Below are 19,099 nucleotides of genomic sequence, written 5' to 3'. Positions count from 1 at the left end.
TCCAAACGCTGGTACCCTCCCAGGATTCGGAGCTCCTAGGCTCCTCCTCACTGGAAAGAAAGTGTCCTCTCCCGCCTTCCCTTTTGTACAAGAGAGATGGTCACAGTGACAACAGTGCCACTGTCCATTTACTCCATCCTCCAGTGTTCGCGTGTCGGTGACACATCTCCTCCCCCAAACAGCCTGAGAGCACACTGAAGCTCAGGAAAGCAGAAAGACCTGTCCAGGGTGACCCAGGGATGGCGAGTAGGGACACAGGCTCTGCTCTTCCTGCCTGAGCATCATGTTCTTTCTGTCATACCAAAGCTGTCAAGTGTCAAAGGATGCGGCCAACTCAGGTGACCAACCACCCCACGGCTTATCACGTTGGGTCTCGTTCTGCCCCTAAACCCAGGAACTTGTGTCATCCCTGAGCTCCACTAGCTGCCTCCACTAAGGAGAGGAAGGTGCTGTGCCTGGGAATGACCTCAGGGGGGCAGCAGAGCCTGTGGACTGAGCTGCCCGAGGTCCAGGGTCTCAAGGGAGCCCCCCACTCCCCACTACTCACTCTTACTGCGAAGGGAAACAGACTGCAAGGCAGTGTTGTTCTTCAGCAGGGCGGCTTTCTGTTGCTGTGAGACAGAGCGAAAGAGACACCAGGAACAGCTGTCACCCAAGGATCCCCCCCAGGCCTGGGGTAGGAGCTGGGCAGCTGCCCCCTCAGGAGAAAGCTGGCACTGTGGTTAAGGGCATGGGGTGGCTGACATAACTCCAATTGTGTGGGGCCGTGTCTAGAGCCATAGGCCTGGCCACTCAGGGGACCCAGGGCCGGGGGTCAGGTTCTGGGTTGCCCTGTGGTGTGGAGGAGGTGGCAGGGGATGAATGGAAAAGGCTTGAGGTCACCACGCTTCCTGCCCTCTCCCCCAGCCCTCTGCCCTCCCTGCCGTCTCACCTTCTGCTTGACCTTGGTACAGTTGGCGAGGGTGTCTTTACAGCGGTTGTGGATAGTCACATTGCAGGCTGGGAGGGTGGGGTAGAGAGGGTGAAGGGAGGGCCAGGTGGTACAGGAGGGGACACACCCACATGCAGACACCCAAGGCCCCCTAGCCACTCAGACACTCTCCCCCTTCCCAGACTTCTCAGCCATAGCCACACCCCACTCCCTCCCTCCCACAGCCCTTTCCTTCAAGCAGGAAATGGAGAGGGGGGTCTGGGTGTGAAATGAAATAAAGCAATCAGGAGAGATGGACAACACTGAACCAAAAATGGCCGTGATGGGACAGGAGGGAGAAGGGATCATGCTGCCAGGGATGAGCGCAAACACAAAAGAGGTGGAGAGTGGCAGATGGGAGCCAGGACTCCCACAGAACAGGAGATGGCACCGAGGCAGCTGGGATGGGCAGCTAGGGCAGAGGGGGGACAGTAACATGCCCTGAGCAAATGCCCAACCTTTAATCTATCCCATCAATCCTTGGAGGCTGACTCAACTATCCTCACTTTACAAATGAGGAACGTGTCCTGGAGAAGCTCAATCCCCTGCTGGTGGTGAAGCAGGCCTGAATTCAAAGACCAGACTCCTCCCGTTGTCCCACAAGGATGCCACAGACTCTGGCCGGGTCTAAGCAACTCCAAGGTGGACGGATCCAGGGGGGAAGTCGAGACAAGTCCCCGGCCTGCCCCGCCCTGCCCTGCCTGCCAGCCTCCTCTGTGGCTTGCAGTCAGCCTGCCTTCTCCCTGCCAGGCCTGGGGAGTCCTATTCCCCATGTAAGGCAAACCCACAGCTCCCACACTCCATCTGCTGCTCCGCACCCCCCACCCCACCTTGCCACGGGGTAGGAGAGAAAAGAAGGGAGGAGGCGTAGCCAAGCTCCAGTGCAGGACCACTGCCATCCCCTGCCCCAAATGCCCTCAGCCTCAGCCTCCCCAGCTTCCCCTCCCCCACCAACACCACCGGAAACTCTGCTAACTCCTTCAGACAATACCCAGCACCATGCTCACTTCCACAAATACAAGGCCAACAGGGTGGGGCCCAGGGGCAGATAGTGGGGCTGCGCGGTGCTCACCCCCACTGGAGCTCCCTTTGCCTACCCCCAACACCTAGTGTCTCTGGATCGAACCTCCGCTTTCCACCTGCTCTCAAAATAGGGCTGCCCGCCTCCCCAGTTCCCCTGGCAACAAGCTTCCGGATTGGATATTTTGTCAGGTCTCTAGAGGAATCTAGATTGGGGTTCCCTCCTCGCCCTCCTAACTCTAAATCAAGCAAGTGAGGGAGTAGAGGGGAGACCTCACTGGTTCTTTCTGGGGGCTTCTCCCCCAGTTCCACGGGGATTTGGAGGGGCAGTGCTTCTGCTACGCTGGCCAGTACCAGTCGGAGGCATCTGGGCCATAAATTTGGGGAGAACCGGGGGACGGGTAAAGTGGAAACCCTCCACAAAGGAGTCGCAGGGAAGGAAGGAACTCCTTGTCCATGCTCCAAATCAGGTTTGCCCCCAGACCCGGGGAGGCCTGGGTGCCCCAGTCCCTTGCCCTCCTCCACACGACCCTGCTGGCTTCCTACGCTGTCTCTCGGATTGGAAACTGATCTGGATGATCAGATGGGGGGACCTCATCCCACCCTCTCCTTGAAACAGGGATTCCACAGGCTCCACCCACAGTCAATAGGTAGGAAGGGCAAAGGGACCCTGAATGTCCAGTTCTGCCCAGGAAGATGGGCGGAACCAGCTGCAAGGTTGGTAGCTTTCTGGCCAGATCCTCTCTCACCCCCCTCTGCAGACACATTCTTGCTTCTTCTCCAATCACTTCCCCTAACCCTCAACAGCTGTTCAGGAGCGAGAGGGATACCCAGTGGTGACAGCTGCAAGCAGAGTCCTCCCAGGCTCCCCTCATCACATTCCCTAATAGACCCGCTCATGCCACATTCCAACAGCCACCACCCTCAGGGCGAGAAAGGGAGCAAGCATCTGGCCCCTGCACTTGGGCCCAGCTGGGGGTTCAGAAAGGGAAAGTCCCCCGTATGGATCCAGGGCAGACAGGACAGATGGGAAGACAGGGTCGGTGGGCACCAGGTCTGAGTGACAAGGGCCAAATAACTTACTTGGGCAGACGAGGGCTTCCTTGGCGGTGATACTCTTGTTACAGGCATAGCACATGGTCATGCCCGAAACCGTGATGGTGGTGAAGAGGTGCCCGTTGGTATAGCGGGCATCCTTGGCTTCCTTCATCTTCTCCTTTTCCCGGGCCTGTGGAAGGAGCAGGAGACACAGGAAGTGAAGTTGGACGATGCCAGGGGCCTGGAGTCAGAGACAGGCTGAGGGCAGTGAGGGAGAGAAGCCAGCCTGGGCAGGCTGCAAAGACACCAACTCCACAGCAGGACTGCCCGGGGCTCAGGGTGGCTGACCAGGAGTAACCAGGCCCTGAGTGGCCAGTCCGGAGAGGGTTTCGGGGTCCCTGACCCACCTGGCCCCTGCGGCTGGGTTGCCTCCTGTTGCCACTCATCTCCCTGCTTTGGAGCGCCGCGTCCTCACTCCACCTCCCAGCCCCAGCTCTGCTCGCCCCCGGGCTGCTGTACTCCCTTCCCTGTGCTGGGGGAGATGCGCAGAGCGGAGGGAGAGCGGGCGAAGCAGAGGGTGCCAGCTCACCAGCGCTTTCCAATCTATGGGAGTGAGCTCCTCTCATAACCATGACAACCGGTGTTGGAGCGGCTGTCTCCGTGGCAGTCACGGGAGGGGGGTGTCAGGGATGGGAGGGCAGGAGATCCCCTTATTAGATTGGCCGAAAGGACAGAATTCCTCCGGGGCCACCCCCAACTCGGGGGTCAGGATGCCAAACCTTTAACTCTTCTACCCACTTAGTCAAGGTCACATGCTGCCCCCTCTCTGGGAGGCCGTGTGTCCCCCACTAATCTCTAGGCAGGGGGAACCTGGGTTTGGTCTCAGGTCACTCCTCCTCTCTGGGACCTTTAAGGACAGAAACAGCCAGCCAGTTTGGTTGTCCCAGCAGAAAATCCCCCCCTGCAGTCTAACCTTTATCCTTCTCAAATTACACTCCAGAGAGACCTGTAAGAGCTCTCAACTGCTCCTAATCCAAAGGGTCTCCCTCATTCTAGAAGTCCTTTCTGACATCTACCTCCCTCCTTCCAGCCCTGCTCTCTGCAGAGATGGGGCACACCCCACATGGCCCCTCCATCCTCAGGCGGGCCTTTCCCATCTCGGCCTTCCTTCTCCAGCTGCCCACTGGCCTGTGAGTCAAGTCACTCTCTCTGACTTCTTTTCTGTCCTTCCTCAAGCCCCTGAGCTTCCTCAAAAGCCTATGAAGGTGGAGGTGGGGCTGGGGCTGGGGCTGGGGCTGGGGCTCAGTGGTAGCGCCTAGCATGTGTGAGGCACTGGGTTCCGTCCTCAGCACCACGTAAAAACAAAATAATATGTCCACCTAAAACTAAAACAAATAAATATCTTAATGTTTGTTTACATAAATAAATATTTTTAAAAGGAAAAAAAACACCTATGAAGGTGAGAAGACTGGGAGACCACTGATCCCAGAACCTTCTTCAGTTTATCACCTCAGGTCTCTAGATCTCTGTCCTCCAGAGGGGGGGGGGAACAAAGCAGGAAAGGAAGCTAACCACTCCCTTCAAGTTCCCTTTGCCTTTCAGAAACCAAACACCAGAGCCAGCCAGGATGGCACATGCCTGTAACCCCAGGAATTGGGTAGCTCAAGCAGCAGGATCACAAGTTCAAGACCAGCCTCAACAACTGAGACACACGGTCTCAAAATAATAAAAGGGGCTGCAGAGGTAGTTCAGTGGTTATGCACCCCTGGGTTCAATCCCCAGTACGAAGGAAAAAAGAAAAAAAAAAAGCAGGATCAGATGGTCGAGGATATGAGCCCCAGAGTTGGGGACCTTGGTGGGGAGCCTTCAACCTGGGCCTGAGGAGGCTGGCCCTGACTGGTTCCAGTCCCACTGGCAGGAGGTGGGGGAGGGGAGAGACGCAGACCAGTGCTCAGGGCAGAGGGGGTAGAAAAGGGAAGTACAGGGGCTGAGTCAACAAATAGGGCCAGAGGGCACGGGGCTGTGGTGACCTGGAGCCCAGGGCACTCTGGTGGCTCCAGATCCTCCTCCCAGCCTCTTCTCAGCCCGAGTTACCTGACAATGAGCAGGGCCCAGAGGCCCAGAGGCCAGTCCTTGTCCCCCTCCCCACGCACCTCCCCACCCCCACACTTTTGTTTCTTTCCTCCTGGCTTATCCATGTTTTTGGTACCTGATTGAACCCGGGGTGCTTGACCTCTGAGACACATCCCCAGCCCTTTTTTGTGTTTTATTTAGAGACAGGGTCCGGCTGAGTTGCCAGGGCCTCGCTGGCCACGGGGGTTACAGGCACAAGCCACCTGCGCCCGTTGGCCTGGCCTTCCTTCTCTTCCTATCTCCTGGTCCTCAGCTCTCGCTCAGGTCCTCCTCCTCGGTGCCTTCACCTGTCTTCCTTCCCTAGGTGGCTTCCTTCAGCTCCGCCCCCATTGACCACGTGAGGGCCTCGGCGTCCCTCCCTCCCGCCTCCTCCTCTGTGCTGCAGGCCACTCCTCCTCCCCTAGTGCTCCAGCACAGTGGCCTCCTGCCTCAAGTCACCAGAACAGTCTCCCATGGATCTAATCTGCTGTCTTGCTCCAAGGTGTAGCTCTTTAATTGATCCAGTGTTTTCAGAAGATCACAGCTGCCTCTGAATAATAACCTTGCGGGATCCTCAGAGACCAAGTCCAGATCGCCCTTCCCACTGGCGTGCACTGTCCCTACTTTCCTCATCTCCTGTCCTTCCAAAGCAGTGGCACTTATGACACTGAAGTCAAAGCCAGAAGGCAAACATGAAGACAGCATTCAAAAGAGCAGCGTCACTGGCCGGGGTAACTCCAAAAGGGGCAGTGTTTCAGATCTGTCCTGGTGCTGCTAGAGTTCCCCTTTCCCAATTTCCGCACAGCCCTCCCCCTCCCCTCTCTCCCGTCTTCAATGACACTCATCTGCTTGGCCAGCTCTGATGAGCACAGCAAAGGGAGAGGACTAGGGCAAGCAGAAAGCCATCTCTAAGGGCCTTCCCCTCTCTGGCACAGATGCCCCAGTGCCAGCCAGGGTACCCTGGGCCCTGCCTGCTCCACCCCTCAACACTCACCCTCTCTCCGAGTGACCCCCTCTCTAGGTGGGCCAGCAGCGGGCAGCAGCCCCAGCAGCAGCACATCCCAGCAGCAAGCGGCCTGGCACTGCCTAGCACTATTGTCCCAGAGGTGGCCTGTGCCCGCCCCAAGGTTCCGGCTGCTGAGGATGGAAGGACATGGAGCCTGCTCTCCAAGGGAATTGGCTCCAAAGGTGGGATGAGTGGGCTGGTTTGGATTTCTGTCCTATTCTCTTCCAGGTTGGTCGGTTTGTTTCCTAAAGGGGATGTGACCCCACTGAGCCATATCCCCAGCCCTTTTTTTATTTTTTAGAACCCAGGGGCGCTTTGCCCATGAGTTATGTCCCCAGCCCTTTTTAATTTTAAGATAGGGTTTCACAAAGTTGCTTACGCCCTACGTTGCTGAAGGTAGCCTTGAACTTGTGCTCCTGCCTCAGCCTCAGGAGTTGCAGGAATTATAGGCATGCGCTACCATTCCTGACTCTTCCAGGTTTGTTTTTTAAGAAAATCACATTGGGTGCTCACTACTAAAATTGGAACGATACAGAGAAGATTAGCATGGCCCCTATATTTTCAAGGGAGGGGGCGTAGGGGTAGGAAAGATGGTGGAATGAAATGGACATCATTACCCTAAGTACATGTATGAAGACCCAAGTGGTGTGACTCTACTTTGTGTACAATTAGAAAAATGAAAAAGTGTGCTCTATATGTGTACTATGAATTGAAATGCATTCTGCTGTCATGTATAACAAATTATAATAAATAAATTTTTAAAATTTTTTTTTAGTTGTAGGTGGACACAATACCTTTATTTATTTTTATGTGGTGCTGAGGATCGAACCGAGTACCTCACACGAGCAAGGTGCACACTCTACCACTGAGCAACAACCCCAGCCCCATAAATAAATAAAATTTTTAAAAAATAAAATAAAATCACATTGGAAGCCAGGCACAGTGGCGCATGCCTGTAATCCCAGAGGCTCAGGAGGCTGAGACAAGAGGATTGCAAGTTCACAGCCAGCCTCAGCAAAAAGCGAGGTGCTAAGCAGCTCAGTGAGACCCTGTCTCTAAATAAAATATTAAAAAAATAGGGCTGGAGATGTGGTTCAGGGGCTGAGTGCCCCTGAGGTCAATCACTGGTACCCCACACATACCCCCCAAAAAGAAAATCACACTGGGCTGGGGTTGTGGATCGGTGGTAGAGCGCTTGCCTTGCTCATGTGAGGCACAAAGTTTGATCCTAAGCACCACATAAAATAAATAAATAAAATAAAGGTATTATGTCCATCTATAACTAGAAAAATTGAAATAAGAAAATCATACTGGTTCCCATTTACCTACTTCCAAGCAGGACAGACCTTCACCTGCTGCATGTTCCAACCTATCCACTGAGAAAATGCCCATCTACAATTCACAACACGCTCAAGGCCCTGAAGCCCTCCTGCGCTCCAGCCTCCTGCTGTCTGGCAGCCAAGGGTCATTCTGCCTCTTTCTCACAAACCTCAGGAACCGTCTTTCCAGCCTACTAACCTTCCTCTCTGCCACTGCTACATCAAAGATCAACAGTTGAGCACACCTAGCAAAAAGACTGCCAGGCAGGTAGCACACTGTGATGATCCCAGAGGCTCGGGAGGCCAAGGCTGGAGGACCACAAGTTCAAAGCCACCAGCCTCAGCAACTTAGCGAAGGTCTAAGGAACTCAGTGAGAAGGGCAGGGAAGAGAAGGACATCAAGATCAAGCACATCAAGAGAAGGACATCAAGACATGGGGGGCTCAGCAGCACCCTGCTCTGGGGACCCCACTCATTTCTTACGCGGGCCTCCAAGATGTCCCCTCCTCCACAACCACTTTGGTTCCAGGTGCAGTTAGCAGCAGCCCCTTTCCCAAGATGGTGAGGCCTCTGCCCAGACCAGAGCCTAGAGTCTAGAGGGGTGCACTGGGGTTTGAGTCACCTGTGGCTCAGCCCCCAGAAAGCAAAGGTGCAGAGTCACTAAGTCAGGGGGGAAAGCCAGAAGCTTCCTGCCCACGACTGAGAAAAGAACCTGGGATGCTCTCAGCCAGGCCAAGCCCCTTTAGGAGCTTCCAGGGACAAGATGAAGACTGGAGGCCAGGAAAAGGCGGCCAAATAGAAAACACTAGTTCCAAGAGCAGAAACAAGGAAAATAACAGTGAACACACACAAAGGCACTTAATAAATGCTTGCTTAATGAACGAAGATGAAACCGGTAATGGGGGCCAACACATTGGTGAAGGGCACTTAGGGCCACAAGGAATAAAATGAGGCTAAAGACCCTGAGACCCAGGCACCCTGGACCCCAGCCTGCCCCCTACCCCGACACACCTGTCAGGCCAGGAGAGAGACAAGCGGGGGTGGGGGGAGCGATGCAAACAGACGGGCATTTGTGCAAGTGAACAATAGCCGTGCCAGGACTCCCTGCCCTCCTGGCACAGGGCAGGCCGGCTGAGTCGGGAGGGGGCAGCTGCTGCCTGCAGCCTTCCCCCCTCCCCCAAGGGGACACAAACAAACCCAGACGGCCCAGGGAACCAGCGTTTCTCAGCCATTTCCCCTACCAGCTCCAGAAACCCTGACCAATCCACTCACTGGGCTCCTCCAAGATTCTTCGAACCAGAGGCCAAAGCTAAGAATGGAACTACTTCCTCATGTCCAGAGGGCATGATCCCCCTACTCTGGTGTCCATACTGCAAACAGTAACTTAGAGCACAGTGGGACAGACACACAGGGAACATACCCCAACACTCAGGTAACATGCACACATGGGATTCCCATTCCAATCCGTCCCTTCCCGGATTCCAAGGTCACAGCTCCAGAGCCAGGGGATTGACATCAGACAGACAGATGCTTCTTGAACTCCTTGGTCACTCCCAGCAGGTCCTACCTTAGGCACCCCTAGGTACCGTGAACCCCGTCCCTTGGTGACTTAAGCGTTCAGTTCCCTTCCCCCATTCTTGTTTCTCCCCTCCCCCTAGGTCCTTTCCCTAACCTCCATGACCCTCAGAGTCCTTCTATGTCCCCAAAAGCCTCTGCCTCCAGGAGGACCCCAATTTTTCAACTTTCCTCCAAAGCCATCAGCCCTCCAGGCTCCCTCCTGGGCGCCCCCAGCCCTCCTCTCTAGCTACACCGTTGGTCCAGCACACAAAGCCAGCCACCTCTCTAGTACCCAGAACAAAGAAAGATCTCTCCTCCTCAGTCCCCATTCCACCTGCCCACCACACACTCCAATGCTGGGGTCCCAGAGATCCCAAGGGGACCGCCAGCCTCCAGAGCCATCCCTACACCTCTGGCCCTGGTTGGCAGAAAAGGATCTTTTGTTCGGAGGGACCTGAAGGTTAGGGCTGGGGAAAGGAGGGGAGGGAAGAGCACGGGACGAAAGGGAGAGAGAGGGGATCTGTGGGCTTTGGGGTGTGAGGAGGTAGGAAGTAGAGCAGAGAGAATTAAGGGGGTGGAGATCTGAAGACAAGCCTGGAAGAATAGAAAAAAAAGAAAAAGGAGCCTGGGGGGCAGGGGCTCGCAGAAAGAGCCTAAGGGGTGGGAAGAGAAAGAGGCAGGTTGTACTCCAGTTCCTCCTCCTAGGAGGAGCTCGGGGAGCAGGTGGGGTGCCTGACCCATCCCCCCACATAGGTAGCAGGGAAGAGACCATCTTCTTCAAATAATCTCCTTTCCAGTGGCCCCCTTCCCACCACAGTATAAAAAGAAAGGAGACAGCTGGCGTGCTTGGGGGAGGGGGGAGAGGGGACCCAGGGTTTGTTGGCTAAGAACCAACTCCCCCCTTCTGTAACCACAGCTTTCCGGAGGTGGCGGTGGTGGCCCTCCCCTTCCGACCAGCCCAAACTGACACCCTCCTCTTGTGGCCTCCGTGCCCTCTCAGATCCACCCACTCAGCCCCCCGCACTCCCCTTCCCCCTGCCACATTCCCAAATACCCCCTCCTCTCCTTGGCCAGCTCCGGGGCAGAAAGAAGAACTGGGTTTCCGGATGCCCAGTTCCCTACTGGGGGAGGTGACAATAAACAAACAAACAGCAACAAAAGAGAGCACAGGTCCAGGTATCTGGCCCCTGGCCCCCTCATTAATGGAGAAAGGACCCCAGTATCTAACCTCCCGGAATCTCTCCCTGTGCCCCTGGCCAGGTCTGCCCCTCCTGCCGCTCCCCCCGTGGCTTTCCTTTTTAGGGTGGAACCGTATTTCCGTGGTTTCAAAAAGCCTCTCCCGCCCCCCCCTTGGCTCTACTCCAGGGTCTCAGCTCAAACGGTTGAAAAAATAAACAGACTTTTGGAGCTGGGGCCTGGCTTGGCGCAGGGTTGTGAAGAGCCTGTCTGCCACCCCACTGTTCCACCACACTTCAGCCACCTCACCCTGGCCCTCTGTTTGTCTTAGGGGTTACTCAAATCCCCGGCTGCTTTCCGGTTAGCAGAGTCTAATATCATCCCCTGAGAAAGTCCTAAAGCCTCCTTCTCTGTCTCCATCCCCACCTCTGCCCTAGGTTGGACCTTCTCCCAGTTAGCACCAAGACAGGTAGCCTGGCTAAGAATCAGCAGGGAGGTGGAGGTGAGGGCACTCCATCGCCTGAAGGGCTCCAGTGGAGTACCAGCTCCCTGGCCTGAAGATGGTAATCAGGTAAGCCGTCCACCCAGCAGACACGGAAGGAAAGCCAGAGATGAAGATCAAAGCAGCTCTGGGCTGGGTTCTGGCCTTTCTGAGAACCAGCACAGTGTGGAAGCCCCACGGAGCTGGAAGGTGCTGTCTGGATACACCACCTTCCTCCCAGTTCCCAGCTGCTCAGCTAAAGTCAGTTTGATCATTTTCTGGGGCCTGGGGTGTAGACGGGTCATAGTATTTGGGAATGGATCTGGATACAAAGACAGGAATAAAGGATACTTTAAAAGCAGTGGCCAAGAGGTCATGGTGCGTGTGTGTGTGTGTGTGTGCCCGCGCGCGTGTAATTATACACCCAGACTGGAGATGACAGGTAAAGGGCCTCCAGCACCAGGAAATAAGAGAATAGGCGCCGAGGACGGCAGAAAGGGGCAGGAACGCAATGCCCAGGTCTGTCCGCCTAAGGCTTTCGGGATTGGGAGAACAAGGAGCTTGAAAGGCTGGTGGGGCAGAGAGGGATGAGGACCACCCCGCGTTCCAGGCTCAGGGGTGCTCCGTGGGGAGGAGAGAATCCCAGCTACACAAAGACTTCTGCTCCCTTCACCTGGGGTGATGGCCTGGGGCCCGGGGTGGGGAAGGGGGATGAGCGTCGCTCAGCGGTCCTGACCCCCGCCACCCGCCCACCCGAGGGGAGAGCTGAATCACAGCTGGAAAGCCCATTTGCGCGGAGAGGAGGAGCTGACTTTTGTCTTGGAGGGGAGGTGGTGGCGGTGGCGGTGGTGGTGGGAGGAAGCTGGGAAACCACCCCTCCCGCCCCCTCCGCCGGATGGCGGGGACAAAGGGGGAACGACCTAGCCGGCGGCCGAGGCGGGGGTACGGCCGGGGCGACCCGGCGGCCTCCCGGCGAGCGGGTGCGGAGAGAGCCCACCTCCGGCCCGACGCGCGCCCCCCTCTTCCCGCTCGGTCCCTTACCGGAGCAACTTTCTTCTGAGCGACAAAACACCCGGTGGCGCCCGATCGGAGGCGACCGAGCCCAGCCTGCTCTCCCGGGGTCCCGGCAGCGAGTCCGCGCGGCGGAGCGGGAGGCGCGGGTCGCGTCCCCCGGCCCCCCCGCCCGCTCAGTCCCCACCCACCCGTCCCGCCGCGCCGCGCGCCCGACTTTGGCGCCCAGAGCCGACCCGGGGCGCGGCGGGGCGGGGGGCGCCCGGGGGGCGTGGCCGGGGGCGCCCGGGGGACGCGGCGGGGGGCCGGGGGCGCCCGGGGGACGCGGCGGGGGCCGGGGGCGCCGGGGGACGCGGCGGGGGACTCGACCCACCTTGCCGACCAGCTCTCGGTTCCGCTCGGTCCGCGCCCGCGTGAGGGACTCGATCCGGGACATGCTCCGGCGCGAGCCGGGCGCCCGCTATTGTGGGGAGCCGCGAGGGTCCGGGCCGCGCGCCGGCGGGGACAGGAAGTCGGACTCCCCTCGCCCGGCACCCAGCGCCAGTTCCTCAAACCCTTGTCTCCTCCCCGCCGCTCAGGAAGGGGGGGCGGGGCGCGGCGAGGGCGGGGGCCGGCGCGCGGGACGGGGCGCCGCGGGGCCAGGGGTCCCGCCCTGCGGAGGGCGCCCCGGCCCCAGCTCGGCTCTCCCGGAGCCCGCGGGTGCCCGGCCGCGCAGTCCCCGCCGGACCCAGGCCTTCCTCCCCTCCCCCTCCCCCAGCACCTCACTTTAAAGACCCTCGGGCCGCAGGACTCCCCCGCCCCCAGCTCTCCAGGGGCCCGGGGCCAGTTCCTCCCCGGCCTTGGGGGCCCATCGAGCTGCCAGAATAAACAGACCCCGTGTACGATTGGGGGCAGGGGTGGCGAGAGGGAGGGCAACTCCAAGAACTAAAAGACGGATCTTTAGTAGGTTTACAGGAAAAGAGTCGTTCCCAAAAGTCAAAAAAGAGTCGAGAGGACAGAATTCTCCCACAAGCCTCCACCTCTCTGGGCCCTTCCGGACCACACTCTGCCCATCCTCCTCCTAGCTCCGCCTCTGCCAGCTACTTTGGAGGGTGTAGGTGGGAATTAGCAAGCTTTCCTGAAAGCTAGAGAGCTGAGGAAGTCCTTCCATGTGTCTAACCTTGGTTCTCTCTGTCGCTACTTAAACCGGAACCAGAAGACTAGAAAATAGCCTGCCCCAATCAGAGAACAGTTAAGGCACAACCAACTGTCTCCATTAGAAGGAAGATGGGGCCAGGCGCGGTGGTCAGCCTGTAATCCCAGAGACTTGGGAGGCTGAGGCTGGAGGATCAAAAATTCAAGGTCAGCCTCAACAATATCGTGAGACCCTCAGCAACTTAGCAAGACCCTCTTAAAGTCAAAAGGAATGGAATGTAACTCAGTGGTAAAGTGCCCCTGGATTAAATCCCCCTTACCAAAAAGATTGCCCCAACCTGTGCCAATCTCCACCTTCGGTGAGTTTCCTGCTATTTTCCTCCTCCAGTCTAACTGTAATCACTCATATTGCAGTTCATTTCCTCCTCTCGGGGTGTCCCACTTCTATGTAGAAATCAGAGCACAAACAAAGAGCGCTAGGACAGAGCCTACTATGTTTGCAAGGTCCTGCCTGATTCTGCTTGCAATTGGTGTGGGAGGAGGAGGGAGGGAGTGGAGGCCCAGCCCAGGTCCAGCAGCTCCCGGCTGGACTCCTCAGTAGGACCAGGCTGGAGGTTTCAAGCCCAACTCAGCACTCCTGAAGGTGCCAATTTTAGCCTCTGCCTCTATTTCGGGCTTCACTGCCTCACCGCTGGCTGAGCTGGTTGGGCTCTTCACCCCCAGCACCACCCCCACCCTGCTCCTCTGGTTCTCCCCCTGCCTAGCAACTCCTTCTTCACCTTCTTCACCCATTCTCCTGTTCAGGATCCTTATATAGCAAAGAGCAGAAAAAAGGAGAGGGCCGAGCCTGGGGGCACAAGCCTGTGCTCCTAGCTACTTGGGAGGCTGAGGCAGGAGGACAGGAAGTTAAAGGCCATCCAAGGAACTTAGCAAGACCCTGTGGTCACAAAACTTTAAAAAACAGCTCAGTGCCTGGATTACATTCTCCGAATGGGGGCAAAAGGGAGGCCAAAGAGGAAATAAACCATACGGGCCCAGGCTGGGTGACAAGTGGAAGAAGAAAGTGCTTCCCCAGGGCCCGGGCTGTTTTCTCCAGGGTTGCACCTGCTGGAGACCTATGGGAAGGCTGCAAGAACACTCCCAAACCATAGGCCTGAGTTCCTGGCCCCAGAACTCCAGGCTTACCTCCCCTCGGTCAGCCAAGACTCTGGAATGTACTAAATTTAAAAACAGGGAGCCAAAGGCCAGAATCCCAGCTTCATGGCTCCACCCACTGGGGGCTCAGAGACCAAGACTGGACTGGGACTCGGCTTTTCTCCCAGGCTGAAGGTTCTGCAAGCAGAGGATAGAACCTTAAAGGGCCAAACTCTACCTGGGTACCCAAGAAGCCTAAGATTTGAACCCCAGGCTCTTTTTTTTTTGTCTCTTTTGGTAGTGGGAAATTGATCCTAGGGGTGCTTCACCACTGAGCTACATGCGAGGCAAGCGCTCTACCATGAGCTATAACCCCAGCCCCCCAGTCCTTTTTATGTTTTCTTTTGAGACAGGATCTCACTAAGGGGCCAAGAGTCTTATGATTCAAGAGGCTGACCTTGAACTTGTGATCCTCCTGCCTCAGCCTCCTGAGTCACTGGAATAACCTGGGTGAGACACCATGCCCAGCTGTACCCCAGGCTCTTTAGGGACCTCTCAGTCCATAAACACAATGTAGAAAGTCTAGGGGCTGGGGACATAGCTCACTTGGTAGAGGGCTTGCTTCGCAAGCACAAGGTCCTGGGTTCAATCCCCAACAACACACACACACACACACACACACACACACACACACTCACTCACATAGGGCTAGGGCTGTAGCTCAGTGGTAGAGCACTTACCTAGCATGTGTGAGGCACTGGGTTCAATCCTCAGCACCACATAGAAATAAGTAAATAAAATAAGGTATACAAAAAAGAAGAAAGAAAAAGCTGGGTTCCCTATGGTGGCGCAACTTAGTAACACCCTGTCTCAAAGTAAAATGAAAAAGATGGGGATGTAGATCAGTAGAGTGCTCTGGGGCTCAATCTCCAAAACCAAAAAACAAAGGAAAGAGAAAAGGAAGGAAGAAGACTGGCTAGCTTAATCCTTTTCTGTCTCCTTTTAGTGAGACCCTTTCTCAAAATAGTCTCCTGTTATCCTTTTTATCTCCTTGCTGTTTGTTACCCTGCTCCTCATTATCCCCTTAGAAGACAAAAATGAGGGGCCGGGGGTTGTGGCTCAGTGGTATGGCGCTTGCCTAGCATGCGTGAGGCACTGGGTTCGATCCCTGGCACCATGTAAAAATAAAATAAAGGTTAAAAAAAAAAAAAAAAAAAGACAAAAATGAGCCAGTGGTGCACATGTGTAATCCCAGTGTCTTGGGAGGCTGAGGCAGGAAGATTGCAAGTTCAAAGTCAGCCTCAGCAACTCAGTGAGGCCTAAATTAAACATAAAAAAGGACCAGGAATGGGGCTCAGTGTAAAGCACCCTTGGGTTCAGTCCGTGGTACAAAAAAAAAAAAAAAAAAAAAAAATGAAGCAGGAAGGAGGTAAAGAAAGCTAATCTACCTTTAAAAATGCCTGCATTCCTGAGCTAAGTCTGCAGCTTGACTCAGGGTCCATTTCCTGTGTCCTCGGGAACAATGAACACTTTTCCTTCTCCCACCACCCCTCTCTGAAAACTATTCCTTTATTCCAACACCCCCTCCAATGATATCTTTCAGATTTCCAGAAATTCGTTTTTATACACACAAAAATCAAAATTTCTGCCAGAATCTAAAAGTTGCCACCACCTTCTTCAGCCCATTTAACTTGATAAAATATATCCCTTCCGTTTCCCTGGAGAAGGACCCCACTGCCAGAGGCTGGGCCAGTGGTGAACAGAGCAAGCCCTGGAGATGTCTGGCCCCAGACCCTGCACGGGGCCAGAAGAGCTCTGTTTCTTCTTGTTACTCTGGATCTTGTATATGGGGCAGGGGGATTAAGGCATAACTGACGCCCCCCAGCCGAGGCTGATGGAAGGAGGAAGGGGACAGGCTGTTGGGTTGGGGCAGAGGCAGCCATGTCAGAGCTCCGCCTTTTACTAGCTATGGGATCTTGGGCAAGTAGTTTAGCTCTGGGTTAGCTTGTCTATGCAATGGAGATTAAAACACTCGTCTTTGTTCAAGGCCAGCCTCGGCAACTTAGGCAACTTAGTGAGACCCTGTGGGATGTGGCTCGGTGGTAAAGTGCCCTGGGTTCAAGCCCCAGTACTGAAAGGAAACAAACAAACAGATAAAAGTCACTCACTTCTGAGTTCTTACAAGAATTGAATGAGGTGGCCTCTGGGGAATGAACTGCTTCCTTCTGTCACTGCCTGACTGAGCTGCTGTCCTGCCCTGCCCCCTGATGTTTACCTGCCCTGTTCCACATCCAGAGTGGAGGAGATGAAGTGAAGCAGGAGCCCTTGTTCCCCAGAGGCTGGAAGGAAGCTGGGCCGAGGCATGGCAGGGAGGGAAACAGGAAGACAGGACCAGAGGCCCTGGTGGGGAAAGGCCAGAGGGGACCACATCCTGGCTTTCCCAGGTTCTTTCCTGTTGCTTGTCTGGGCTCCAAGGTCTGCCCACATTCCCTTTCATTAGGTTATTCAGCCTCCTACATGGCTGTTAGGCCCAGGGGGGGCACACACAGACCACCTGGGGCCCAGCCTAGCCCTGCACAGTACTGACAGGGTGAGGGGCCGGGGTTGTGGCTCCGCGGCAGAGCGCTCGCCTATCACCTGGGAGTCCATCCTCAGCACCACATAAAAAATAAATAAATAAAGGTATTGTGTCCACCTATAACTAAAAAAAGACAAGACAAGAGGGTGATTCCCCCAGCAGATTCACCTCCTCTGAACTCAGGGAGACTCTGGTCAGGTGGGAATCCACCAGTCTCAACTCCTAACCAGGTGCTAAACAGGTGACCTGTTTGCATCTCTGTCTGCTTTCCCAGCCCACTCAGAGGAAGGGAATCTGGCTCAGAGGCTGGCCCAGGGGGCAGCACCAGGCCCTCAGGGAGAGCCAGATGGAGTCTGAGCAACCCTAGTGTGGGAAAAAACCCTGGTCCTTCAAGGCGACTGGGATATCTTCTCTAGAGTTTCTCAGTGCCCAAAAGCCACCCCAGGTTGGGAAAACACATGTACACCTGGGGAGACCAGTCAGTAAAGAAAACAGAAATGAATTTCAAGCTACAGGCTCCAGAGAAGAGGGTTGGTCACCAGGAGGAAAGCAATATGCTTTCACTTACCAGGATCAGAACACACACAGCCACACAGGCACATGTCCTCCAGAGTCACACACCGTCCTGGCTTGCCCTCCCACTAGGGCCTCAGTTCAACTCCTTCAGCTGCCATTTCCACCCATGAAATTACGAGTGTAAAAGTCCTCTGCAAACTCTAATACTCTACGAAGAAGTACAGAGTCCTGCTGTAATTATTACCATTATCATGTCCAACAATAATGGACATAACGTTTCTGCTGCCCACCTCTTAGCCGCAGGAGACCTAAAGTCAGGAAACGCCATGCCCTGCCTCAGCTCCCGGCTCCAGCCCTCGTCCCTTTTCCAGCTGTCCACAGCTGCCTGCTAAGCTGGAGGCAGGCGGGGGTAGAGCAGAGAAAAGGCGATTTGCTGGGTCACAGCCACAGAGGCTGGAAGAGTGAGCATGTGTTCCCTCAAAACGTGAGCCTTGTCCTGAATCTCTAATAGGGAAGGCTGGGGACGGGTGACACGGGAGGGAGGCTCGGGAGGAAGGGAACGGGGAGGGCGACCAGCCCGGGGGGGGGGGGCCCCCGTCCCTCTCTAACTCTTACCTTGGACTTGCCTGTCATGAGGAAGAGGAAGCTGAAGGTCCTTCGTAAGGAGGAGCCTGCCCAGGTCCCAGAGTTCCCTTCCAGCTGGTTCCAGCTGCAGAGAGACAAAGAAGAGGTGAGAAGAGGGAGATGGAGCTGGAAAGCAAACCAGATACTCCCAGGGATGGTGGAGAGAGCGCGGGAAGGCAGGTAGACTGGGAGGGAGAAAGAGGAGGCGCAAGGGCACCCCACACACCTCCGTCGGCTTCCCGGATGTGGACACTGAGTTCTCCAGGCCCCTCTATTTATGAGGAGAACTCCAGGCTCCTCCCAGATACATGCAGACTCCCCCTTCCCACCTAATCCAGGCTCGGGATGGGTGGACCCAATCCCTGCTCTCAAGCTGCTGCCCAGAGGAAGTGGAGTGGAGGGAGAGCCCTCCAGGGGGGCATTCCCCCCCCTCAGAACAAGAGCCCTGTGTAGACCCCGTGCTGTTTGGAAAGAGCCTCTGGGCCTGAAGCCAATAAGGACTGAATTTCCTGGGATTTCATCAGCCCCATCCCATGAGCTAATCCCAAACCCAGAGCCAGGAGGATGTGTCAGCTGCAGAATTTCAGGACCACAAATCAGAGTCTGAGATCTTAAAGGGCCCAGTGCTCCTCGCTCACACAGCCACACTGCCTTAGAAGACAGTCCCACTCAGACTTCAGTCACAGGAGCCAAATGAACAGGTGCTGATTTTACATGCTTATTTAGACAGTTATCAAAATCTCTCAGCTTCCTCTGTCTGGGTCCTTGAACTTGGCCTTCAGGCCCTGCCCTCTTCTGGGAGCTCTACAGCTCTTGCATAGCTCTCTTAGGACCACTACCCAGTGGTCAGTTATCTGAACCAGCCAAAGCCCAACCTTGGTCCTTGGTCACTGTCTCTCCCTGACTGTCCAACAGCCCAGCTGCCCATCCACCTTTATATCTTTGACAATAGCCAACTCTCTTACCCAGCTGACACTCTGTGATAGGGTTACTCCTTTTCTTTCCCTAATGTCTCCCCCATCCCATGGGGCTATCGGAACCCAGAGAAGAGGGCAAATTTTATGCATCTCAGGGAGAAGGATATTTGTAGATCTGTAATCAGAAATGTTAAAGGAAGTATGTGTCAGGAAGCAGATACTCTGGGGGCCACAGAATCCATGGCCCTGACCCATCGCTCCTCCCCCACCTTGATCTTTGAAGGGATTCCAGTCCCCAAACTCACGGTTTGCTGAGGTCAGTGGCAGAGCACTGGGATGAATGTCCTGCCAACAAAGAAGGAGAAGAGGAGTGTCTAGCTGAAGCCAGACAAAGGCGCCCAGGGCTGCCTCCCCCACCCCCTCCACCTGGATCAGGTTCCCAAGCTGCAGGTGCAGGTGACGCCATTCCTGAGGGCGGGCACTGGGGAGCAGGGAGGGAGGGCGGG

General features: G+C 55.7%; 1 protein-coding gene, 1 long non-coding RNA gene and 1 pseudogene across 18 annotated transcripts in view; 2 read left to right on the top strand and 1 right to left on the bottom strand.

Moving 5' to 3' along the window:
- Arhgef2 (Rho/Rac guanine nucleotide exchange factor 2) overlaps positions 1 to 19,099 on the bottom strand; it is a 42,164-nt gene that overhangs the window by 13,883 nt on the left and 9,182 nt on the right. For 5 of the 17 annotated variants that reach the window (XM_078027398.1, XM_078027401.1, XM_078027395.1 and 2 more), the window contains exons 4-8: positions 18,899 to 18,938; positions 17,668 to 17,761; positions 3,074 to 3,218; positions 932 to 999; positions 548 to 611 (exon numbers count right to left, since the gene is read on the bottom strand). In XM_078027398.1, coding sequence (XP_077883524.1) covers positions 548 to 611; positions 932 to 999; positions 3,074 to 3,218; positions 17,668 to 17,761; positions 18,899 to 18,938 — 411 coding nt within the window. Of the gene's footprint in view, positions 1 to 547; positions 612 to 931; positions 1,000 to 3,073; positions 3,219 to 3,435; positions 3,682 to 11,720; positions 11,871 to 12,063; positions 12,270 to 13,162; positions 13,267 to 17,667; positions 17,778 to 17,902; positions 18,138 to 18,898; positions 18,939 to 19,099 lie in introns of those variants that run through there. The other 12 variants (XM_078027404.1, XM_078027409.1, XM_078027402.1 and 9 more) reach the window with 11 other exon arrangements.
- LOC120891035 (U6 spliceosomal RNA) lies at positions 6,642 to 6,701 on the top strand (annotated as a pseudogene).
- On the top strand, positions 17,290 to 19,097 carry LOC144368477 (uncharacterized). Its single transcript, XR_013428237.1, has 3 exons — positions 17,290 to 17,536; positions 17,689 to 17,782; positions 18,877 to 19,097. It is a non-coding gene; the product is annotated as an uncharacterized LOC144368477 (long non-coding RNA).

Source organism: Ictidomys tridecemlineatus, chromosome 11, assembly GCF_052094955.1.
Source record: "Ictidomys tridecemlineatus isolate mIctTri1 chromosome 11, mIctTri1.hap1, whole genome shotgun sequence".
In the NCBI taxonomy this organism is placed as follows: domain Eukaryota; kingdom Metazoa; phylum Chordata; class Mammalia; order Rodentia; family Sciuridae; genus Ictidomys; species Ictidomys tridecemlineatus.
The sequence above is the reverse complement of the archived record's forward strand: the minus strand, read 5'-3'. Positions and strand labels throughout refer to the sequence as shown.